This window comes from Gekko japonicus, unplaced genomic scaffold (genome assembly GCF_001447785.1).
Source record: "Gekko japonicus isolate JY-2015 unplaced genomic scaffold, Gekko_japonicus_V1.1 scaffold2994, whole genome shotgun sequence".
Taxonomy (NCBI): Eukaryota; Metazoa; Chordata; class Lepidosauria; order Squamata; family Gekkonidae; genus Gekko; species Gekko japonicus.
The window spans coordinates 111723-138229 of record NW_015164751.1 but is presented as its reverse complement, the minus strand read 5'-3'; the positions used below and the strand labels follow the sequence as shown (position 1 = coordinate 138229).

General features: G+C 44.3%; 1 protein-coding gene across 1 annotated transcript in view; it reads right to left on the bottom strand.

The window, feature by feature from the left end:
- Positions 1-368: 368 nt before the first annotated feature.
- The window catches only part of LOC107109082 (endothelin-3-like), a 64168-nt gene continuing 38029 nt past the window's right edge, over positions 369-26507 (bottom strand). The window contains exons 3-5 of the mRNA XM_015409655.1: positions 2626-2802; positions 1697-1802; positions 369-800 (exon numbers count right to left, since the gene is read on the bottom strand). Coding sequence (XP_015265141.1) covers positions 1730-1802; positions 2626-2802 — 250 coding nt within the window. The 3' untranslated portion in view covers positions 369-800; positions 1697-1729. The remainder of the gene's footprint in view (positions 801-1696; positions 1803-2625; positions 2803-26507) is intronic.

Sequence of the window (26507 nt, the reverse complement as noted above, 5' to 3'; positions counted from 1 at the left end):
AATTGGTGCCTAATTCCAACAGCCTATGAAATGCTCACAGCATACTGTTAGCTCGCTATATTTGCACAGTGATATTAATAGTAGCCATTCATATTTAGATCGGCATAGATATTTCGTCATTTAAATTCTTTGGTCACTGAATATACAATACAAAAGAAAAGCTTGCATAAGATTATAAAAATAAAAGAGATTTTTTTTTGTATCTGTATATAAAAGTGACACCAAAATACAACCAGTTTTTTTTCTAACGCACCAATCTCGCCATGATAACCGCCTGCAGAAAGTTAGACATTCACAATAAACGTAGAAAACAAGCAAGTGAAACAGTATTTTTTTTCCCTCTCTCTTGTGTAGTAAAGGAAGTCTTGTGGGTTGGGTTGGTTGTTTGGACCTTAAAACAGCAATAAAAAGAGTTCTTTTTCCAAACAGACAGAAATGGCCACTGTGTTCTGTATGCTGGCAGAAGACTCTCACCAGAACAGTACCGTACAACGTTGTCCAAGAAGGAGAATTCTCCACCTTCCAGATGGCATCAGTTCACGGAAAAGGTAACACCTACTTCTAGGTAACCCGTTTGAGAACCCGGCCACAAGTGTCCACCTGGGAGGAGTTTTATGTCATCGCTTCACACTTTTCGGCAAAGAACACAATGAAATGTCAGTCACTGGACATACATAATAGAGGATTTGTCCAGCTGCTCACACATCAAGGGAGTACACTTCGTGGTTTGGAAAGAGGACGATTTCCAAGACGTAAGCCTGTGGAGTTTCCACATATGCCAAACAGCATGAAGAGCCACCCTGTAAAAAAAGGTAATTTTTTTAAAAAAAATCCTAAATAAGTAAACAGAAAATGTGCATCACTCGTGGGTGGATTTAATTACAGAAGAAGCAAATCTAACAATCCTTGGAGGCTACAGATGTGTTCCACTAGCAATGACACTTGCCTTTTACTCAGAGAGCTTCTTGCGAGTTTCCTGTGTTAGGGGAGGATTCCTCATGCCAGAGAAAAGTGCCCCGCTTGCTTTTCAATGTGCACTACGCTGAATTTGGTTCCCCCTTTCTGAGATAAGGAAAAGATAGCATAACACGTGCCAGGCTTTTGAGCAGAGCCGTGGCTGCATGGTAGACCATCTGCTCGGCACGCAGAAGGTCCGAGGTTTGCTCTCCAGTTTAAAAACAGATGGGACAGGTCTTTGAAGATACGGCAGATGTCTACTTGAGACCCTAGAGAACCACTTCCAGTTAGAGAAGATAACACTGACCTTCAGACCAAAGGCAGCGTCATGTAACTGAGGCAAACGAATTCCGGTTTAGATCTGACTTGGATAGCCCAGCCCAGCCCAGCCTGATCTGATCAGATCTTGGAAGCTAAGCAGAATCGGCCATGGCTAGCATTTGGATGGGAGACTTTCAAGGAATACCAGGCAATGGCAAACCAGCTATGAATGTCTCTTGCCTTGAAAACTCTATGGGGCTGCCGTGAGTCAGCTGTGATATGATGGCTCTTTCCATCAATTCTGGTTTGGGAAGGGGAGGGGGATGAGAATTAAATATGGCCTTTGAAAGAGCACATATCCAGGTTTTCCATGCCCGCTTCTTGAGTCTTGGTACGCCTTTTAATCCTGAAAAAAACTAATTTGGCAGGTTCTCCAAATGCCTCTGCTCACCACCCACAATTAAAACACAGGCTGTACCTCTCCACTTAGAAGCAGCTGAATTCTCCAGGGCTACTGAGTAGGAATGAGGTCTTTTTCCCGATGGGGCTCCGTTTCTGCCGTGCTGTTCAGTAGCTCCTTATTACTGCAGAAGAGAATAATGGAAGGTCCCCCGCCATATTAAAACAAAATGTGTGCATCCCCACATCATTTCCCCAACCACAATACTCTGCCGCCATCTACCATTTTTCACTGTTTCCCTGTCAACAATGATCACTTGACAAGCCCTCGTCATTACTTCCACGATGCTACAATGCAAAGAAATATTAACATTCATGCTTTTTTCATAGACTAAACTCATCCATGTCCAACTGCTAAGTTTTGCACCGTTTAACAGCAGTCTTCCAGCACCACCCAGAAGTGATGTCACTGACTAGGGGCAACACTCTAGTATTCACCCAATACTCTATGGTTAAACATAGAGTTTTAGGCAAATGCTAGAGCAGCACCTCCATGTGATGATATCAGTTCTGGGTGATGTCGCCATATCGCCGGCAATATCACAATGCTGCCGGAGAGGGACCCCCTTCCAGCACTAGAGAGTTTTCCTCTAGTTGCCAGCCTTATGAATACTAGAACCACACGGGCATGGCTAATCAAAAGTCTTTCCCACCCCATCAGCACTCAGCCTCTCTCCAAACACAACAGGAATCAAACAGGAATGGCCACTTAACTCCAGTATTTGCATGTTTTCTGTGTGTTGCATCATGGGAAAACAGTTCCCACAAAGCTATGGGCATGTGCTTTGGGGGCCTACACATCTTGTGTTAGTGAGTTTTATAAATTAGATTATGCACTGTGTAAAGGACTGAAGACAGGAAGAAATGCTTAAAATCTGCACCATTCACAATAACAATAACAGCAAAGACAGGTTTGCACAGAAGGGGGAGGGGAACGCAAATTCTTACCATTGGCTGCCCTGGGCCCTTCTGCAGAAATGCATGCACTGTTTGTCGCATCTGTCTGCGCACGAGCAGCGTGACGGAGGCCATTTTGATGGATGCGCACTCGTACGATGGTGCCCCGTAGACCTTTTGCCGCGGAAACTGCCCCGGTAGTTAGTCAGCCCGTATGGAACAGTCCTCCTGTGACGACAGACAGACAAATACATTCTCATTTTCCAAGCCCCTGCCAATATTCTTTCGCAAGAGTCACTTCCTTTTTTCCCTTCTATTCGGTGAAACACAGTTGGTGCTAATAATGCTAACTGCAACAGCAAATTACTTAGCTGCTGTTGTGAAACAATGAAATGAACCTGTACAGAAAACTGAATGAATTATTACTACTTGTGATGAGTTTAGGTAAAGTATCTACAATTGTGAATGATCCACTAAACAATTCTTTCTGTTTGGCTTTTATCTTAGAAAACCAGTGAAACTGACATTTCCCTTTTACTAAAAATGCTGAATTAAAACAGAAACAAAACAGTTTGCTTTTTTTAAAAAAATGACACCTCTAAAGGCGTATGTGCTAAGTAGGCAGCAAGCCGATTTCTTTTTGGTTATTTATTTGTTTACTACATTTATACCTCGCTTTTCTTCCTCGATGAGAATCCAAAGTGGCTTGCAACAGCATCCGCCCTGTCGCCATTTTATCCTCACAATAACCCTGAGGTACGTTTGGCTGAGAGTGCGTGACTGGCCCAAGGTCACCCAGCAAGTTTCCATGGCAGGGCGGGGATTTGAACCTGGGTCTCCTGGATCCCGGTCCGACACTCTAACCACTGCACCCTGCTAGCTGATGCTTGAAGTTGCAGAAGGTGGGCAAAGCCTGGCTATGTTGCTAGCTTTGCCCTCAAAGGTTTCAGCCGGGCTAAAATTCAAGCAGCCCTCCCATCCACACTTCCTTACAATCGACACTGTGATTTGTTTGTTTGTTTATTTGATTTTTATTCCACTCTCCCCCACCAGTGTTCCCTCTAAGCTGTGGAGTCTTGTGAGCAAGAATTCTACTCTGTGAGCTACTGGCATTAAAGCTGTGAGCCAGCAATTTGGCTGCTGCCTCATTTAGTTTGCTCTGGAGCCCTCCTCCCTGAGCTAAGACAAAAATGTGTGAGCTGGAGGCTAAAAAACTGTGAGCCAGCTCACACTAACTCAGCTTAGAGGGAACACTGTCCCCCACTATCATGGGGCTCAGAGCAAGTCACAACCAGTGTTCCCTCTAAGCTGAGTTAGTGTGAGCTAGCTCACAGTTTTTTAGCCTCCGGCTCACACATCTTTGTCTTCGCTCAGGAAGGATGGCTCCAGAGCAAACTAATTTATGCTGTAGCCAAATCACTCGCTCACAACTTTAATGCCGGTAGCTCACAAAGTAGAATTTTTGCTCACAAGACTCCACAGCTTAGAGGGAGCTTTGGTCACATCAGGTCTTAAACAAATCGTAACATAATAGAGACATACCAGTTTAAAAATTAGAAACATTACTACGACACTGCCGGGGGGGAGGGAAGGGGGGAGGAAAAGGCAGGAAAATCTCTATAGGTGGAAATTCTACTGACCTCACCCACGTGCTTGGTGGTACATTTTCATTTTACAGGCCCTACGGAACTGTACCAAGTCCCGCAGGGCCCTGATCCCACTTGGAAGCGCCTTCCACCAAGCTGGAACCACAGCCGAGAAGGCTCTGGCTCTAGTTAAACCCAGGCGAATACTCCTTGGTCCCGGAATCGTCAGTGTGTTGTTATTCAGAGAGCGTAATGCTCATTCAGGGGTATGCCAGGAGAGGTGGTCCCGAAGATATGTTGGTCCCAGACCATGAAGGACTTTAAATGATGAAACAATTAATAACCTGACATCTACGCAGAGATTTACCTGCATGCCAAACCTATGCAATTTTTTAAAAATAAAGTTTTGAGGCCTGATGGTGGCAAGCTGGATTGGCATTAGCACAACATGACGTGGAGCAGCTGCCGTGGCCCCAGAACATGAGGCGCACTGCCGCTGACCCCCACCCATGCACCTCCTGTGCAATGTTCCCTCTAAGCTATGGAGTCTTGTGAGCAAAAATTCTACTTTGTGAGCTCCTGGCATTAAAGTTGTGAGCAGGTAATTTGGCTACTGCATAAATTAGTTTGCTCTGGAGCCATCCCTTCCTGAGCTAAGACAAAAATGTGTGAGCCAGAGACTAAAAATCTGTGAGCTAGCTCACACTAACTCAGCTTAGAGGGAACACTGCTCCTGTGTCACCTTCCCTTCCCTTCCCTTATCATTCTCATTTGAAGAAGAAGAAGAAAAGGAGATTGGATTTATACCCCGCCCTTCACTACCCAAAGGTGTCTCAGAGCAGCTTACAAACTCCTTTACCTTCCCCTCCCCACAACAGACACCCTGTGAGGTAGGTGGGGCTGAGAGAGCTCTTGACAGAAACTGCTCTTTTTCAAGGACAGCTCTTATCAGAACTAAGGCTTGCCCAAGGTCATCCAGACAGGTGCAAGTGGAGGAGTGGGGAATCAAACCGGGTTCTCCCAGTTTAGAGTCCACGCACTTAACCACTACACCAAACTGGCTCTCGAAGATCTTGAGCATAAAACCCATACGACAGAATAAAACAGAACATACAACAAGATAAAACTCATACATAATTTCCCCATAAAAGTCAACAAACTATAACCCGCCTTAGGAGCGTTTTAATGAGATCGTCCTTGCCAAAAATTTGGCAGCAGATCAAGTTATTTATGGATCAGAATCTGCTAAGGAAAAATGGTGTCACCCAGGACTCAGCAGAAAGCTGATCTCTAGCCAGGACAGGAATAATCCAAAGAGCTCTGGGGACAGTCCATCCATCACAAAATAGAATAAGATGGTCTATAGTCTCTGCTGCACCTGCCACACAACCACAGAAACAATCTGAAAATGGAATTTTTGGCAAAGCACCCTCTCAGTTCTGCAGTTGGCAGAACACTCAGTCCGGCACGCCTGGAAGCGTGCTTGAGACTGGGGGTTTGTAAGAAAATTTCAATATGAAGGGTGGGTTAAAGAAGGAGAAATCCCAATTGCAGAAATAGCGCCTACACACCTTGTCCAGGTTTGTACGTTAGCACGGTCAAGGTCAGTTACCCTCTTCCTGATCATCCTGATAGCCTATATTCCTAATCATAACAAGGGAAAGGCCAACGTTCTCACTGCTGCAAGAAGAAGTGATGGCTACAGGCATAAACAGCTTCAAGAAGGGATTGGATAAACATATGGAGCAGAGGTCCATCAGTGGCTATCAGCCACAGGGTACAGAGGGAACACTATGTCTGGGGCAAGTGATGCTCTGTATTCTTGGTGCTTGGAGGGGGGCAACAGTGGGAGGGGTTCTGGTATCCTCGCCCTACTGGTGGACCTCCTGATGGCACCTGGTATTTCTGGCCACTGTGTGACAGAATGTTGGACTGGATGGGCCATTGGCCTGATCCCACATAGCTTCTCTTACATGCTTAGCTTCTTTCAATAGATGCATTGGGCCATCCTGGGCTTTGGGCACAGAGAAAAGAAGCTCCATTCTTAATTAAATTAAAGGCACCAATCCAAGCCCTGGACTCCAAGGAGTGCTATCCAAACTCTACTCTGAGGCAACCCAACCAGGTGCTCCTGCCATCCAGAGGGGGGAAAAAACTGAAGAAGCAGATGATCTGTAGATTCCATTTTTCCAAAAGCCTATCCCCAACAAAGCCTGATAAATTACCTTGACATCAAAAGCCTTAATAGCTATGGGTACATACTGTCCTTCCTTTTGAGTAAACCCCCCCAAAAACCATTTATATTAGCCCAAGCAATTTCTATAATTGAGGCAACCTGAGCTTTCCAAACAAGATTATGGCTAAGCATAACACCAAGGTATTTGAAATGGGACACCTGCTCAAAACCTCCCCCCCAATGGCCCTCTATATTTGGTCCCTTCCTGGGTACTGCCACCTATTGGTACCCATGCCCCCAACTGCCCAGTGTCATTAAGGAAGGGCATGTAGGTGGTGCACAGTGGTGGCACTCCCAATGGCAGCAACAGCAGCAGCACTCCCAGCTGCATACACGGGGCAGGGCTGTCAGGGGAAGGGCGTGCAGGTGGCGCAGGGAACTGAGCATGGGCACTGGGAGGGTTTGCAAGCAGGAGAAGGATGCTGACTGAGATCTTGCAGAATCACCATCAGCATGGTCAGTGGGGGTGCTACGGCTTCTCAGAAAGGGTAGATTTCATGGAAGGCTTTGAATGAAGAGAGATATAAGAACGTAAGAGAAGCCATGTCGGGTCAGGCCAATGGCCCATCCAGTCCAACACTCCGTGTCACACAGTGGCCAAAACCCAGCTGCCATCAGGAGGTCCACCAGTGGGGCCACTCTAGGAATTTAGGAAGCAGCAGAGTGTTGTCACTAGTACAAGCAGGAGAGGGAAGGGAAAGAGAAATGGCATCTTTAGATGGCTGCAGTGTCCCCTCTAAGCTGAGTGAGTGTAAGCTAGGTCACAGTTTTTTAGCCTCTGGCTCACACGTTTTTGTCTTAGCTCAGGAAGGAGGGCTCCAGAGCAAACTAATGTATGCAGTAGCCAGATCGCTCGCTCACGACCTTAATGCCAGGAGCTCACAAAGTAGAATTCTTGCTCACAAGACTCCACAGCTTAGAGGGAGCATTGGATGGCTGAGGCTTGCAAAGGACACACTGGGGGCAAGAGGGTGTCTTCTTCACATGTGGCCCTGTAACTGCGTAACTGTGGGCTCATGGCTAGCCTCAGTACTTTAGCAGATGGCAAGACTGTTTGTTTCCCAGAGACCAAGTTACAGTAAATGTGCCCAAAAAAGTTTCTCTTTCGGGCTTGCTTGCCTTGATAACTAATGTCAGTTATAGACACAAGGGGCCCATTTAACACAAAACAGCGGGTACTTCGAGTGCTGCATGCCAAGCCATATCAACCATCCGTCTAAACCAATACTGTCATATCTTAACTCACAACAGCTGGCGCTACAGGAATTCGTTTAGCTGCAGACTAAACCTGGAATTTTTGTGAAGGAGTGATGATCTATGTTGCATTGTTAAAAGGGGTTTCATCCCTATCTTTGTGTCGTATCATTTGCAAGGTGTCTCCTATGCAACTTTTAAAACAAGAATATAACGTAGTCACTCACTGCATATAGTTTATTGTGCTATGTGTAGGTGAGGCCATGGAAAGTATTAAAGCCTGACTGGCATTCTGCTTAGCCACCACACCCCACACAAAACATGACCCCTTTAGCTTCACTAGGGAGGCACCTCCTAGCCTGAACCCCTGTTCCCTGACACTGCTCAAGAGAGTGGGGGGGAGAGATGGTAGAATTCAGGATCATGCTGACACATGTTGATTTCAGGGTGCGGTGAGACGGCATGCTGAGAGCGGGTTAAACTGATCCGGTTCTAACTGGATTATATTTGATCTGGATAATCATGATCACACTTACCTCCCTTATCCCGCCTCACCGCGCAGTCACATCACCCCCCCAGTGTCTACACTACCGACGCGCGGGAGCGTGTGTTGGCGTTTTTTTTTTTAAAAAAAATCTCAGTTTGCACATGTGCATAGGCACCCCCCTCCATAGATTGGGGGGGGAACTATCATGGCGCATGTGCAGAACCACCAGGGCGAATCAATCCAACTCCTCCAACAAAAGACTTCCCTTTAAAAGTTTGACCCGAAAATGGCCTCCGTAAGATACCGAACTCATCTAAACTCTGAAACAAGGGACTGTTTAAATGTCGGTTTTCTAAACACAGCAGCGGAGCTCTGCCTATGCGCACATCGCCAACGTGTAAAAAAATGACAGGTGAAAAGCGGAAGCCTCGGGCAGCTTTCCAGCTGGGAGGGGGTTTAAACCGGAAGTGGCTTGAAACCGGAGGAGCGATCACACAGGGGGGAAATGCGACTTTAAACATGTTAGCTGAGAAAACATCACTTTGGGACCTGGTAACAAAATACTCCGGGTTAAAGCAGTTTTGAGCCGGAAACCAATGGCTGGGGACGGGAGGCAAATGTTGACTGTGTGATCGTGCATATAAAATCCATTTCTGAAGCATAACGACACCAGCTCAAACGTCACGTCTGAACACACCCTCAGTGTGAAATTGGAAGTGATGACATCATGTCAGCATAGGGTTGCCAGGTCCCTTGGACCTGCTGGCCAGGGATGGGGGTGAACTTACCAGAAGCCAGGAGGAATGCTGAAAAGAAATGTGACAGGCTTACATGACCCAGAAGTAATGTAGGCACGTTGGGGACATCAGAGGATGACACTCTGGTTTTTGGGCAAAACTCTATGGTAGAAATAGCTTCTACCATAGAGTTTTGCCCCAAAACCAGAGTGTCGCTCCCTGATGTCCTCAATATGCCTACAGCACTTCCGGGTCACGTATTTATTTATTTATTATTTATTTATTTGGATTTCTATCCCGCCCTCCCCGAAGGCTCAGGGCGGCTAACAGGGCACAATGCCAGATAATAACAATAAAACAATATAAAATGTTAAATTACAAATCAACAATTGAAAACAATTAAATAGACATCATAAAAACATTTTCGGTGCTCCCCTATTCAATTCCAGATGTTAAGATTTTAAACCAAGATGGTGTTTTCAATGGCATAGCTAGACAATCACAGCAGTGCATATCCCACTGCCCTGCTGTCCCATAAAAACGTCCCGTTCCCTCCAATAGTGCCCGCACCAGCAATAGCAATATGCGAAAATCATAGGGCATTAGTGGAACAGTAATGGTGGCGGCTCCTATTCAAAAGCCTGGCGGAAGAGCTCCGTCTTACAGGCCCTGCGGAACTGTACTGCGGAACGTAGGCATGTTGCATTTATTTCCAGCTTCTTGCCTCTTGGGGGGGTAATTTGGGGGGGGGTAGAGAGGAGTGCCCAAAACCGGGGGACAACCCCCCTGCACTGCATCTGGCATCCCTAATTCAGCATTACACTCTAGGTGTCAAAAACCTCTATGGCCTAATGTAGAGTTTGGAGTGAATCCTAGAGCGTTACCCCAGTGCAATAACATCAGCGATGCCTTGGTGCAATGCCAAATTGCTTGCTCCTGCCTCCCTTCCCAAACTCTTCTGGCATGGTATCAGCTAGGGCTAGCAACCCCAAGCTTCACTGATGCATTAGGCATTCCTTGCATTTCATCACATTTCATCAAGTCTATCTCTGCAGCCACAAAGGTTAGAAACATATCTTTTCTTCCACATAAAAACTAAGAGTTTTAGACAGCTGTAATTCTTGTCAAGTAGCACATTCTGTGTTTGTGTGAAGCCGAAGGAAATAGACAGGTGTGCCTTCTCTATCCCTGATTAATCCATTCTTTAATCCAAGGAGATACTGGTGAGGGATCCTGGCTAAGAATGTGAGTTGGGGAAGTACTCAACTCAAATCTCACCTAAATCTCCTCCCCACAAGCGAGGTGATAATAAAGGACTATCTTACATTGTTGTTTGAAGAATCATTGCAAAAAAGTATGCAATGTATTTTCAGCACTCCAAAAGTGCTATGCAAATACTGAAACATCACCAGAGAACAGGCTAGCCCAATTTCATCATATCTCAAAAGCTAAGAAGGTTCACCCCTGGTTAATACTAGGATGGGAGATCCACCAAGGAAGTCCCGGTTTGCTACACAGAGGGAGGCAATGACAAACCACCTCTGAACGCCTCTTGCCCTGAAAAACCCTGTGGGGTAGTCATAAATTGGCTGTGACTTGACAGCACTTTCCACCACCAGAGAACAGGCTGACTCCACTGCAGCTGTTAAGAAAATGTACTTCAAGGTGAAGGCAGCTGGAAATCTGCTGAAGCCTCAAAGTAGACAAGGGCTGTTGACACACATGAAATAATCCACTTCCAAAACACTTTCCAACTGGATTTTGCCAGTTCACACAGTAAAATCTGGTTGCAAAGGGATAGACAGTGAATTGAAAGTGGATTATTTAGCGTGTGTGACCACAGCCAAGATGTTGGAGGGACCCTGTGACAGGATCCTCCCAGTACCTTTTACAAGGCGCTTTCACGCATGCTAAATAATGTAGTCTCAATCCACTTCAGCAACCATTTACAAATGGATTCTGCCATTTCACACAGTAAAATCCAGTTGCAAAGTGGATTGAAAGTGCATTATTCAGTGCACGTGTGAAAGCACCTTACAGTCAAATTACAGCTATGTGTGGAGCTGCACAGAAAGGGGTGGAGGTGTTTTTACACTTTGCATTGCTTTGCAGATCAAAACTGGTAGTCCTGCACTTTAAAGAAGGAAAACAAGCCAAAAAGACAAAACTTGTATCGGGTGTCAAACAGGTGGGGGATGTGTGTTCAGACATATTCATGCCAAATACATCCCAAAAATACCTTATCGGTATTTTCCAGATATATTCTAGTGTCTGGGATTTTCTGAGATGCTGGGAAATGTGTCCTGAAAAATCCTGAAAATATGTGGCATTAACCAGGAATAGCAGGAGCCAACGCTTTAAGGATCACAGGATGGTCTTTCTTTAATTCTACTGTGTGTCAGTGTCTTCTTGCCAGTGTTTGGTATTGGATTGCCAGGTTTGTTTGGTTGGATTCTGTCCTTTGAAATTGGTTTTATTGATCTTGCAACACTGAGTTTTTTGCTCAAGTTGGTTTGCAGGAGGGGGTGGTGTTGCATTAGATTCTCAGATTCGACATTGGGTTGGGATTCTCCAGTTTAAGTTGGATTGGATTCTCTGGTTTGACATTTGTTGGGCTTGCAACTGCCTTCCTTGTTAAATTGGTTTGGCTTTGTTGCAATTTTCATGCCATTCGATTAAAACCAGCCTAACCAGCCTCCCCCCCCCCCACCCGCCTCCCCCCCCCCCCCAAGATTCCCCATAGTGAATAATAGAGCCAGAATCATGAGCAAAATCCAAATACTAAACTGGTACTTGGAACCAGATAACTGGGAATACCAATATTTTTCAACTCCCTACATCCAGATTCAAAAAATACTGTATTTCAGTTATCTGCAGTAGGTATCTATGCCACAAAAGCCAACAAGAATCTAGTGATATCTTGAAGACAAAAAAAACTATATTGCAATATAAGCTTTTGGGGAACTATAGACCACTTCTTCAGATGTTAATCCCAAATCCTGTTATTTCACTATAACTTTAACAAAACAACCCAATAAAAGTATTAAACAGTTTAGCATAACTGAACTATATACACAGTTTAGCTAAACAAAATACAGCCTCTGAATTCTTTCTGATTAGGGAAGGGCACGAACCTGCTGATGAACTAAAGTTCATCACAAATTTTGGCCAGTTCATAGTTTGTGAAGCAATGTTTACGAACTGAAGAACCACCAAGAACTTTCACAAATTTTGGTGCAGTTCATGGCTCTTCATGAAATAGAGCTGAGCGGTGGGGAGTTTTCTGCTGCTCAGCTGTCTGGTTTAAATGGCTGGGAGCTATTCAAACCACTGCTTTCTGCTCCCTGCGAAAAGCAGGCAGAAGAAAGTAGTTTATACCCCATCTTTCAGACAGTTTATATTTCATCTTTCAGCCGTCTTAAGGGTCATCAAGGTGGTTAATAAACTGAAACATACATAATAAAATCACACCACAATGACCATGAAGACCAACAAAAAAACACAATATTAAAACAGTTAAAAGCAGAAGGTAAAGGTTCCCTTGCTCGAAAGCCAGTCGAATCCGACTCTAGGGTTGCGGTGCTCATCTCCGTTTCAAAGCTGAAGAGCCAGCACTGTCCGAAGATGTTTCCGTGGTCATGTGGCCGGCATGACTAAACACCAAGGCGCACGGAACGCTGTTACCTTCCCACTGAAGTGGTACCTATTTATCTACTTGCAATTTCTTGCTTTCAAACTGCCAAGTTGGCAGGAGCTGGAACTAGAGACGGGAGCTCACTCCGTCATGCGGCACCTGGGTCTTGAACTGCTGAACTACCGACCTTCCACAGCCTGCAGTTCAGCGTCTTAACCACTTGAGCCACCGCAGCTCCAAAAAATACATATACCAAAACATAAAAGCTACAGTTAAAACACTGGGCAGGCAGGAAGGATCAGTGTTGGAACACCAAGTAAAACTAAACAAAACAAAAACTTCACGCCACTTGCAGAATATGGGGACAGAAGGAGACAGACCAGTCTTCCTTGAGACAGCATTCCAGACTTTTGGTGCCGCGACCCATCTAATCTCTGTTGGGGAGCACCCAAAGATTCATAAGGGAGTCCACAGCAGTCCTTCAGGTATGTTGACCCCAAACCATAGAGGGCTTTAAAGGTCAACAATGCCACCTTGAATTGTGCCCAGAAACAGACGGAGAGGTCATGTAGACAGGCCAGTATTGGAGTAATAATTCACTCTCAATTTTCTACATTTCAGGGGCCCTTGACCATGCCATTTCAGGGGCCCTTGCCCCCCCCCCCGGCAAAAAAACTAGAGACATAAAATGACAAAAGAGGGAGTACCCTCTCATTATCATCTGAAGAACTGCGCTCTACTCCATGGAGCCTAAAGGTAGCATAAAATGTTGCTATCTTTAAAGTACCACAAGACTCCTGCTTATTTTTTCTGCAACAGACTAACCCCTGTGAAATGGCAATTCATGAAAACTGTCTGAGATCTGAACACTTGCAAACATTCTAAACAAATGATCTGTCCATCAGAGGCACTGCATCTATTCCATTTCTCCCATTTACTGTTTGGGAGAGTTTTAACTAGCCTTCGTGCTGCCCCATTAATGAGATTATTTACACAGAGCTCAGATTACAAAGACCATCCTTGTAATTGCTCGGTAGCAGAGCGTGCCCTGGAGTTCAAGAAAGATGCATTCTTTCAGTAAGGTTACAAGCATCATATCTCCCTTTTAAGTTCCCTGTTCAACTTATATCAAGCCTCTCAGATTCTACACACACTGAGCACAATATGAGCCCCAGGCCAATGCTAAAGGCTCAGATTCAGACAGTGAACGGCCATTTTGTCACCTTGTTGAAAAGGCACAAGCCCATAGGTTCCACAGTAGCAACTCCCCAACCACATCAAATAGGAAAGGGATTGAAGAACGAAAGCCTCCTAGGAACCTAAACAGATTTTATAGATTTGTTCTTTCAGTAATATTTTATTAGGATGTTAGAAAGGCCTGTTATATAGAAGGCTTTCCTCTTGTAGGTCTGATACTGTTAGCAGACAACATAATGGTACAAAGTTCATGATTCTGTAGTTCTTGGGGCAAACCTTTCAATGTCTGGATCAGATAGGATTTTAGTCTCGTATCAGTAATGAATACTTTTGTTTGGGGAAGAACAAGCTTTAGCCGATATGCCTTAGGTCATGTCAAGTAAATATGTGACGCTATTGCATAGAAACACCTTACTTACATTTGACAAATAAGGAGATTTTTATGTAAATGTTGTTTAAGCTTTTGTAACCAATTATGCTGTTTGAATATTATTCCCATGATGATGGTATGATGAGGTCATTTTAAGTATTTAACTTTATGTATTTCCTGAATATGTTCAGAATATGCTCAAGAAGATGAATAAGAAAAAGAAGAAAGTTGTCAATTGTTGTTTAGCTATTTGGTCTTATTGTTTTCCTATTAATTGAAGCATGTTTCCTGATTATACTGAGAAGAAAGTAGTCCGTTTAGATGGGTTCTTTGGCCTAACTGTTTTCCATATTTAATTACAATAAAATACAAGAACTTCCTCCTCATTTGACTTCATTTTTGACATGGAATCTAATGTCTACAACACAGAGGAAGAAGAAAACTTCCCACTGTGCCTCTAAGTTCTTGATCTGGCCTTGCCTCTTTTCAGTTTGGAGGCATACTTCGAAAACTGGTTCATGCAGAGACGCGCAAGGTGCACTTCACAGAAGCTGGGTCCCTTTTACCTTTAGATAACTGTCACAAGGTTTGTGCACCAGGCAATTGTAGATACAGCATGAACTCTCAGCCTCCGGCTTCCATAGGCAATCTTTTGCAGGGCTGATTACACACAGGAAGTGTTTTGAACACTTTAAAATAAAATTATATTTTTAAACGTTAATTAGGACGATTGTCTAAAATCCTGCATGGCAATTAAGCACAGCAATCCTCCTCCTTCCCCCAGCGGCTCCCGCCCCAGCCTGAGACTGCTCATGCTGGAAACTGCAGGACTCACGCGAACCATGTAGTCCAGGGGGCTGCATTCAGGAGGCTGGAACCAAGCCGGCCCTAACAAAGGACCTACTGATGGAAGAGGAGGAATTGTGCCTCCTCACTGCAGCCCTCCCAGGATTCACAGCTTTTCTGTCTACATGAGCCCGGCAATCTCCAGCATCAGATCTCGGGGGCTTTTTGGGGAAGGCTGATAAAAATTGTATCTGCATGAATCTTTATGCACGCACTCCTAGAGATGTAAAATTTCCGGAAATTTTGAAGCTCGGGAAAAAACCCGGTTGTTTTCCGTTTTTTTTTCCGGAAAAAAACGGAAATTTTCGGAAAAATTGAAAAAAATGCTACATTAGCTAGTTTTTTTGTTTTTTCTAGATTGAAAGTCATTCTGTTACTTTAGGAACATAAAAAATGACTATGGACATTTTTACTTGGCATGAAATGATCACAACTAGCATATTAAAAATATAGTGTACCCAAACAATTATTACAAACAGAATACCCACCCACATGCAAAAACAAAACTGAAACCTTTTTATTTTCTTCTGACAATCGCACCTCCTAAAGGAAGAAATGCATCTTGTTCTTGCATTGGAGAGTTCAGTTTGTAACCTAGGACTTGCTTGTCCTCAGTGCACAGAAATTAGATCAATCTGATACCATTATATATTTTAGAAATGATTTGGAAAATATTTGAACACCTTGTCTTAAAATATTTTATTTATCATGTTAAAATAAAACATTCCATAATCAATTTCTTTTCTTTTCTTTTTTCAATTTTTCCAATTTTTCAGAAAAAAACAAAAAAGCTTCAGGGGGGAAAATGGGAAAAAAACGGTTTTCCCTCGAATTTTTCCGGTTTTTTTCCGGGCCTTCACATCTCTACGCACTCTACAAGATCCAAGCCAGACCAGGGGGCAGGGGTTAGCCTTTTTCAAAACCAGCATCATGCCAACCAGGCCCATAGCCACAGTGGGGCATATCGGGGCAACGCCCCCCACCCACCAAATTAGCCCTGCGCCATCACTTCCCATCCCTCCTGGTCCTTCTTCTCCCTCCCTCCAGAGCCCACTTGAGCAGCTGTGCCTCTCCAACTGTCAGAGAGGCATGGGCTCGCTGGGTCTTCCTGTTTCTGCAGCCAAAGTCAGCTGACAGGTTTCCCAAACAGCACTTCCCAAATCATTTCAAGTTAGGAAAACAGTGCAGGGTGGAAGGCTGATCATCTTTGTTGCGCTCTCCTGCACCTGGCTCCATTCTGTCCACATCGTTTTTGAAGTGAGGCCTCCAGAACTGCACGCAGTACTCCAAATGCGGCCCGACCAACACTGTGTAGGCAGAACTATGATACCTTGCAATTTGGGTACATCTTGTGATTTGCATATCAGGTACTTCTATCAGGGACCTGCCGTTGGCTGCTGTTCCCAAAGGAGCTAAGCCTCAGGGATGAACCAGAGTTTGTATCTGGCAGTCTGCAAAGTGGCACCAGTTAAAAGAACCCATTTCTGACAGCCGGTGATGGCATCTGAGCAAATCCACCCTGTTGCAAACCCCGATTTCTAATCCCTTGGTTTTCCCAGCCATTGAGCATCGGAAAGATTACCAGGGATGGAAACCTAGATTAAGCCATCATGTATCAACAAAGCTACCGTAATAATTGGATGGGTGGAGGGGGAATTCCCAGACGGGTGACACCGTTCCAAGAAAAATCAATCAGCAGGGGTTACGCACCAACGCACGCAATTTGCAATTTGCCAACCTCAAAGCCTCACACAGCCGCTTGTCTCGCTGCCACGTTATGCTGCCTTTAGTAGTGCAGCAAATCGCCTACTTTAAATTAAATCACTTTACAAAGGAGGAGGGGTCAGAATTCTCCCTGAACTAGGCAGAGGGACTGAGCATTCAAGTTTGTACCTCGGGCGCCCACAGTGTAATATGGAGCCCTGTAAGTTTTTAATTGTCGAAACGAGATCCAGATGGAATGAAAACGGCACCAAAAATCCCAGCTCCTAGGGAAGAAAATGACAGAACAACTCTCATACAGAGTCATTTACGTTTCCCCCCGTTCTTTACAAAAAAAAACACCTAAAAATCAACAGAACACCGAGAGAGCCCTGTTTTCTCCTCACACAACCCTTCCAACCTTCTTCTCCTGCAATCGTGACTGAAAAGCCCAGCTCAAAACAGAGCCATGAGAAATTAATTTTAGTCTTGCCAAACCTCATAATCGTTAAGCTCCGATACAGTCCACAGAGCTTTTGACAATACGGAGGGAGGGGGAGAAAGGGAAGGCAATTCATTAAATACGGAATTACGGGGAACATGAAATAAGGCAGACCCGTTTGTTTCCACAATGACAAGCAGCCTGAGTAGATGTTCGAAACTAAGCCTTCAAATACACAGCTTAGTGGTTTTTGCGCTATATTGTAAGTTTCAGAGACCTCAGTAAATGGCTACACACAGCTGGAAGAAGAAGAAGAGTAGGTTTTTATACCCTGCTTTTCTCTACCTCAAAGAGTCTCAAAGTGGCCTACAATCGCCTTCCCTTCCTCTCCCCACAACAGGCCCCTTGATATGTAGGTGGGGCTGAGAGAGAGTTCTGAGAGAACTGTGACTGGCCCAAGGTCACCCAGTGGGCTTCATAGGGAGGAGTGGGGAATAGAGTCCACCACTCTTAATCACTACATTACACCACCCTGGCACCCTGCATGAGGATTCTGAGGGGAGGGGAAAGGAAATGTGTATTGCTGTGATGCATGATGTCACTTCTGGTGTGAAACCACAAAAAGACAGAGTTTTGGAGGAGTCCTAGAGTGTTACCTCTGACATGATGTCACTTCTGGTTTTGCCAACAACAACAACAATAATACAGTCCACAGTAAACAATGGCCAAAAAAACAGCAAATAACTACTGTGTACTGCACAAACCCGCACCAAAGTTAACAAAAAGAGACTTCAACACAAAGGTAATTCAACACATGTAATCCATCATAGGAAAATTCAAAAGTCCACAATATCCCAAAGGGAAAGAACAAAGTCCAGAATAGAAATTTCTCAAAGGGAAACAATGAAGTCTGGAATAGATATCAACACTTTTCCTAGGTATTGTTCAGTGTTTCGGACTTCTGGTCCTTCCTCAGGAACAAAAAGCCACTACAGGAAGTCTCATACAAACATTTTAACTGCCATTTAAGCCACTTAATATTTCATAAAGTACAAACATTTTACACTTATTTCACAAAGTCTCATATAATCTTACCTCCGGGGGGGGGGGGGGGGCTGAGGCAGCCAGCAGGAGTTCTCTGAGCAGCAGCCCTGCCAGCCCTAACCATTATTGCATATAAGATGCATTTGTGTGATGGCTCAGATCATACGTCCCTTTCATTCAGTCCAGAGGTCACTGTCCAACATTGACCAGGTCCAACTGGGAAGCTCACTGGCAGAGCATCAGACACACTCTTATCACCACGGGTTCATCTGCTACAGAAAGTATACCACCATGGATTTGGGACAGAACCTTACATACAACCCATAATTTTATTCCAATACTGGCACAAACTGTCAGTGCGTCCGGTTTTGCGTGGGGGGGGGGGGGAAATAACAGCCTCTCATACTCTGTACTGCCCCCCTTTATTAAACTTATGAAATGCCCACCCTGCAGGGCAGGCTCTGGGTGATTTGTTTTTGTTGTTCAGTCGCACAGTTGAGTCCGACTCTTCATGACCCCATGGACCACATCATACCAGGCCCTCCTGTCTTCCATCGTGCTCCGGAGTTCACTTAATTTCATGTTCGTTGCATCGATAACACTGTCTAACCACTGTCTGGGTGATTTACAACACTATAAATAAAAATACAGTTGATATATAATTAAAATCACAAATAATAAACATGAAATTAGAACAAATCAGGATGACGATAAATAGTCCTCCATTGCCGGCCACACCACTATCCTGCACAGCAGGGCAGGGCAGGGTATGTGGGGGCCATAGAGGAAAAGAGAGAGAAAGGGTGCCAGTCTTAACCTCCTGTTGCTGCCCTCAACTAAAAGACTCGTGGAACATCTCTGCCTTACAGGCCTTGCGGAATAGCATCAGATCCCGCTGGTCCCTGATGTTATTCAGCAGAGAGTTCCACCAGGTCGGGAGCAATTTTCTCCAGACCAGTTTGGCCAGGGATCCTGGAGGTTTTTTGTCACCTTCTGGGCATGAAAGTGGGGGGGTCACTGGAGGTGGGGGGTATTTGTGAATTTCCTGCATTGTGCAAGGGGAGAACTTCTTGGTGCTTGGGGAGGGGCAACAATGGGAGAGCTTCTAGTGTCCTGCCCCCACTGCTGGACCTCCTGATGGCACCTGGTATTTTTGGCCACTGTGTGACAGAGTGTTGGACTACATGGGCCATTTGCCTGATCCAACATTAGTTTCTCTTATGTTCTTAAGTTGTTATCAGCTGATCTCAGCATTCTTCTGGGGACAAATCACAGGTCATATACAGTTTTGTGGGGAGTAACCCAACACAACCACACTCAGAATTAACGAATTATAACTGACCCATTTACAGATCAGAATTTTGACAGAGTCTCTCCCTCTCTATACACCTCTCCTAAACACACTGACTTCAGTAGGTGGGTACTTCTGTTGAGGACTGGACTGTTAAGTCTTTTGGGGGAAAGGCAAAATACATCCAGTTGATTGTCAGCTATGGAATCCCACTATTTCTGGAAGCAATTATTTTGGATTTGTTGAAAGGTTATGTTAATAAGGAACATTTTGTTTTAGTACAGAACTTCCTTACAACAGCTAGAATAATAATGGCAAAAAAAAAAAATCACATCCTATTCCAAGCCAATAGGAACAGCTCAATGTTGCATATTTGAATAATGAATTAATACATCATATACATATGTATCAAGAAAGTTCAGAGAGACAATCATTGACAGATATCTGGCGTGCTCTTAGCATCTTATGGAACAATTAATGCCATTTTACAGCACAGTGACAATTAACTTTGTAACAGGACTTAAATTATGTTTTCTTTCCTCTTGGTTAATCTAATAAACATAGCTATTCATCTGAACAAGACAATTTTTAAAAAGTATGTCTGTCTCCAAACAGTCAGACGGAACTAGTAGCTTCCAGAAAGGATTACCCACTGTCTGTTTTGCCTGCAGTTTTCCTCCCCAGTGGTTAGATTCATAATCTCTTCATTATTTACTTTTAATAGCTTGAGACATTTATTCAGTCCTAATCCTCCAGCCTGTCTCTCTCTCATGCAATGTTAGAAGCATATCTATGAAGTCAGCCTGAGCTTGTGGAATTCTCTCACGCAAACCTCCCCAAACGGCACTGGGGCTTAGTGAGGTTTTGAGAACACTTCCAAATTTAAACAGCCCAATCTGATTGATTTCTCTTGGCGAGGTCAGGTGCTAGGGCTTGCAGTGTAATACAAGCCCGGGCGACAAAGAGCCAGTTTGGTGTAGTGGTTAAGTGTGCAGACTGTAATCCACTTGCAGCTGCTGGATGACCTTGGGCAAGCCATAGCTCTGTCAGAGCTGTTCTCTCAAGGACAGATCTGGAAAGAGCTCTCTCAGCCCCGCCCACCTCACAGGGTGTCTGTTGTGGGGAGGGGGAGGGAAAGGAGATTGTAAACCGCTCTGAGACTCCGAGTGAAGAGTGGGGTATAAATCCAATCTCTTTTTCTTCTCTTTGCAAGGTCTCAGGACACCAGAGCTGGCCTAATCAAGTAACATTATCATATGGACCCATTGTCTGGGTTTTGTGTGAATTCTGGGCACACCACGCAGTGCAGTTTGGGGGTAGTTAGTTCAGTGGGGGTTCCCAGCTTGCATTTCTTTTAAAAGGTTTATCAGTAGTCCTCATGAATCCAGAGATAGAACACAACACCTATTTCGTAGATGTGCAGGAAACATTAGAGGGAAAATGCTCCATTCCTGCCTTCTCTTGTTTGGGCCAATGAAGAAAGTCAATGCTATGATTGACAGGCTTCTTGTCATTCAACTGACACAGCTTTGCTAATAATCCTGGCATAGGCAAGAGGTCAAGCAAAAAAGCTTTCTCTGCCAGTCTGGTGTAGTGGTTAGGTGTGCAGACTGTAATCTGGGAGAACCAGGTTTGATCCCCCACTCCTCCACTCGCAGCTGCTGGATGACCTTGGGCAAGCCATAGCTCTGTCAGAGCTGTTCTCTCAGGAGCAGTTCTTGAAAGAGCTCTCTCAGCCCCACCTACCTCACAGGGTGTCTCTTGTGGGGAGGGGAAGGGAAAGGAGATTGTAAGCCGCCCTGAGACTCCTTCGGGTAGTGAAGGGCGGGGGATAAATCCAATCTCCTCTTCTTTTTCTCCTTCTACTCTAGAAACCTTGTTGGTCTTTAAGGTGCTACTGAACTCGAGGGGTACCTAAAAGTCTATAGTGAGCGGAGGAGGCACTGCTCTACACTGAGTCAGATTACTGGCCTACTAGCCAGGGATTGCCATCGATATGGAGAAATAAATGCCCTGTCCCTTCAATACAGGTTCAAAGGGATGACTTCTCACTTTCCTCTCTAATGAACGGGGAGGGTGGGATGACAAAGCCACAGTTCACCTGAGGCACCAGAAACCCCTGGCCCGCCCAGCCCCTGAACCTCTTGCTCCAGCCAGCTTCAGTATTAACTCAGCAGTGCATTAAAACACTTTAAAAGAGTACCAAGTATTTGTGCTGCACGTGACGTGATCACATGCCCACGAACACATGAATCAGCCTTATACTGAATCAGACACTTTGTCCATCAAGGTCAGTACTGTCTACTCAGCCTGGTGGTAGCTCTCCAAGGTCTCAGGAGCAGAGGTTCTTTCACATCACCTACTGCCTGCCCCTTTTAACTGGAGATGCCAGGGATCGAACCTGGGACCTTCTGCATGCCAAGCAGGTGCTCAGCCACTGAGCCACAGCCCTTTCCAGGGATCATAGTCCTTAGCCTTATATTTGACAGCTCTCAACCAACTACCCAACCAACTGCAAAGGCAAGTACCGACCCAGTCCAAGAACAGAGGAGAATATGCTTGCAGACGTCGACGTGCCTTTTTTCCTTCTCCTTGCCAAAACCACATCAGCAACACTTTCGGGCATTCCAGCACCAAAAGCTCATTCCGCTTCACGCTGTGAGATGACAACACATTGGGAGAGCAAAGGATCACATTTTTAAGAAGATGAGCTATATGAAAAAGTCACTGGTGATGCTGTGTGAAATCAGACTGGAAGCAATGGGAAGAATTTTCAGTTTCTGCGGTTTTGGCAGCGAGAGTCATTAAAATCTGCAACATGAAACAGCTGTGTAGAAACAGCTGTATGAAGCGCTGGTCTTTTATCCACTGCTGGAAGGCAGGAGTAATTGGGGTTTGATTTCTGTGGACAGGCAGCATAGTGAGTAGGAAACCATTTTCTTCTTTACCCTCATGTAATACTACCGCTAGTTCATTCAACAAGTTAGGCCCAGTTTACACATACAGAGGGATGGGGTGGTAGAGACCAGTGTTCCCTCTAAGCTGAGTCAGTGTGAGCTAGCTCACAGTTCTTTAGCCTCTGGCTCACACATCTTTGTCTTAGCTCAGGAAGGATGGCTTCAGAGCGAATTTCTGTAGTAGCCAAAGTGCTCACTCACAACTTTAATGCCACGCAAAGTAGAAGTTTTGCTCACAAGACTCCACAGCTTAGAGGGAGCACTGGTAGAGACCTCAGGTGGATAGACTACAGGAAGATGATCACGGACAATAATATTTTTGAATGCTTCTCTATGCTAAAAGTTCCCCGAAAATAGAAACATCTGTACAACACAACAACATAAGAAGAGGCCTGCCGGACTGGACCAGTGGTCCATTTAGACCGGCATCCTGTCTCACATAGAGGCTAACCAGTTCCACTGGACGGCCAACAACAGGGCATAGAGACTAAGGCCCTCCCCTGATGTTGCCCCTCCTGGCACTGGGATTCAGAGGTTTACTGGTCCTGAACATGGAGGTTCCCCTCAGTCACCATGGCTAGTAGCCACCGATAGACCTATCCTCCATGAATCGGTCATCCCCTTTTAAAGTTGACCATACTTATGGTCATCACAAGCATGGTAGCCATCACAAGCAAAGAGAGGGGTCGAACTTTTCTTCCTGCTTTGTTTTCTGTTATGGGGGGTGGGTTATGTGCAGAAATATTCAAAGCTGAAACCTGCTACCTACTGGGTTAAATGTAAAAAATAATTATTTGACTTGGAAGCTCAGAAGCTTTACACAGTATCCCCGATCCTCCACATTTCCTAGTTAAGGGGGAAATGCTGCTTGTTTATTTATTTATTCTAATTTTTATCTTGCCCTCCTGGCCTAGGCCAGCTCTGGGCGGCTTACAAGCAAATAAAATTCCAACAATACATACAAAGCACGTCAACAATTAATATAAATGCAATATTAAAATACCATGTTAAAATCAGATATTCAAACCAATTACAAAGATGATCTGACTCCAATGGTAACAAGAGAAAGAAATTTTACTAACAAAAATAGCACATCTTACATGACATATTCATGTAGATACATTTAACCTACTGTGAACAGATTAGGTTCAAAAAGGTTAACCTGCTACAGCTCCAAGCCCAGGTAAGAGAGAAGAAGAAGAGAGGTCCTATATAAGATGAAACACAGAAGGCAAGCGAGGGCCAAAGACAGCTCAACAACTGAGAAGAGGAGGGTGGGGCCACCTGCCCAGTGTACCCAAGTGAGGGAATTCTCTTAACCCTTTCCCTCCCAGACCCTCTTGCATGCAGAAGCAGCATGAGTCTTCCAGGGTTTGGAAAGACTTTTTATTACATACACACATTTCATTTCCTAAATCTGCCATTGTCTTCTTGGCAACTGTACTGAAGCTATCATGTTAAAACAGAAACACCTAAAGAAGAAGAACAGGCAATTGGGTATGGGGATCTTTTATCACGACCCCGCCCTAACACCTCTGTGCTATCACCCTCACTCGGGGCTGCCTTAGAGACTCCGGCCTATGTTTCCTTAATTTGGGTCATTTCAACCAGCACAGTAGTGATAAGTAAAAGATATAACCTGCTTATAACTCTAATAGTTTGACCGATTCCGAAGGCGTGATGGATGGGCCAGTGACTCAATCCAATTATAAAAAAATATATGTATTTATTACAAAAACAACACACAGATAAAAATAAACTGGTAAGGGAAAAGAGGAGTGTACAATGCACAAACACAAACAAAGAAAACCTAACTGTCTATCTAAGTTTACTTATCCTGAGCAGATGCAGCAGCAATACTGAAGAAGCTGGTGCCAGGGAATACTCATCCCTCCTTCTGGCTTAAAAGCCTTACGCCAAGGTCGCTGTTCGTCTTATCCAACGTGGTGCCTGAAAGGGTGCTCGAATTCTCCTGCAAACGTCCCGGCCCCTCTCACTCCAGCATTTCTTTGAGCAGATCCACGTGGTTCCTAGCCTCCAGACTTAGCTTCTGACTCTTGGCTTCTGGCTGGATCCGGCTGCCCTTTTTTGCTGCCTGCTTGCTTCCTACTAAATAGCAATTCAGCTGTCAACTACTCTAATTATTGGTTTGCACGTGGTGATCTAGATCTTCGGCTGTCAAGGTTTTCCTTAGTCATGCTGAGGTTTGACAATACCCAGGTGCAGCAAGTTGTATCAGCTAATGATTGTTAACAGGTGGTTGATATCAGACTAACCTGCTTTCCTCACGTCATTCAGCTAAAACTTACTATCTAACTAACTAATGCAAATACTTACATGTCTGAAAGGCTTGTTTCTTGACAGGCTACAAAGTGCATTAATATCGGAACACAGGCAGCCTCCAAAAATCCATCAGCATCTGCATACTTCCATATCAGAATTTTCGAAACAGCCCTTTATTGATAGCCTGTTGGATCTGGATCCTTATTCATCATATGCTTCATCACCCGAATGCAGATGAGATGGAGTGAACTTTGCAAAAGGATACAATCTTGGAGAGTATTTCATACCTTGTGGAAAAGTTTTTTCTGCTAATGGATTCCTTTGCATTTTCTGTGTTGGAATGGACACTTTTGATGTCTAATTTGTTGGTATTTGTAATAGAACCTTCGCTATTCCTTTATGATATTGATATTCAACACAATAAAATATACTTTGATTTTTTTGTATATAAGTTTGTTCATTATAATATAGTTCCGTATACGGTATAGCTTTCTTTTGTTTTTCTTTTCTATCTGTAGATGTGCCAAAAAGTAAGCAGAAAGTAAAAAAAAATTGCACTCACTGTCTATAAAAAGTCAAACAGTTTCTCTCTTAAGGTCAAATAACTTACAATTGTGCCAATTCTGAGCATATTGCTTCTCAGCTTTTTGGCTGGGACAGCATTCTCTGCTAAGTCAATTCTGAACATGCACTACTGAAGCATACCTTGGGAATACAAGAGTGATGGGGAGTTGCTTAAGAATAGTGCCAATTAAAAGTGTTTTATTGACTTGCAGCCAATAACCCATAGCGAGAAAAGCCTGAGGGAAACCCCTGTGGAAAGGCTCCACAAAATGGCTGACTGGAGAAGTATTCTTGTCAGAAACAAAACGTCTTTGGATTAGTTTGAGCACTGGGGGTTCTTTAGAATCAGGGAAAAGGCTGTTGGGGGGAAGCAGGAACTCCCTCCTCCACACATTGTCAGCAAAATCAGTTTCTGAGGATGCAATGTTCCCTCTAAGGTATGGAAAATTGCAAGCAAAAATTCTACTTCGTGAGCTACTAGCATTAAAGTTGTGAGCCTACATTCGACTATCACGCAAATTAGTTTCTGAATTAATTAAATTCATTTATGAATGCCTACTTCTACAATAAAGCAATCAAGTTGTCCTATCAAAGACCACAAAATAATAGGGGATGACACACTGAAAAACAGAAGACCGTATGAACAAGAAGAGCGACATAGTTTCATTTCAAAATATTTCTACCCAGATTTCTACCCATAGGACCTGAAGCTCCTATGTTACTTCCACCACAATTAAACTTGTGCTGCTCCACAAAACAGAGTAAAATAATGTAGACTAAGACTATTACTTCCAAACAAATCCTACTTCAAATGTTCTCTTTCATCTTGATATATTATTTATTTATTAAGTTATACTTATTAGGCTGCCCTTCCCTGCGAGCAGGGCTCAGGGCAGCTTACACCAATAAAAATACAATAATGCTGGACTTAAAAAAGCATTAAAAACCAACAACCACAGTAAAACAGTACAATCCAAGATGGAGATAAATTTCCAACATCCACTTGCCCCCATGGGCTAAGTAAAATGCAGAGCGGGGGGGGGGGAATGGGACACTGCCAGGCCGTGGTTGTCTTCAATTAACACCTTTGTAATCTCTTTTTCTTAGAAAAGCACCTTGGTAAACTGAGAGCCAGTTTGGTGTAGTGGTTAAGTCCGCGGACTCTAATCTGGGAGAACCAGGTTTGATTCCCCACTCCTCCACTTGCACCTGGCTGGATGACCTTGGGCAAGCCATAGTTCTGATAAGAGCTGTTCTTGAAAAAAAGCAGTTTCTGTCAAGAGCTCTCTCAGCCCCATCTACCTCACAGGGTGTCTGTTGTGGGGAGGGGAAGGGAAAAGGTAAACCGCTCTGAGACACCTTTG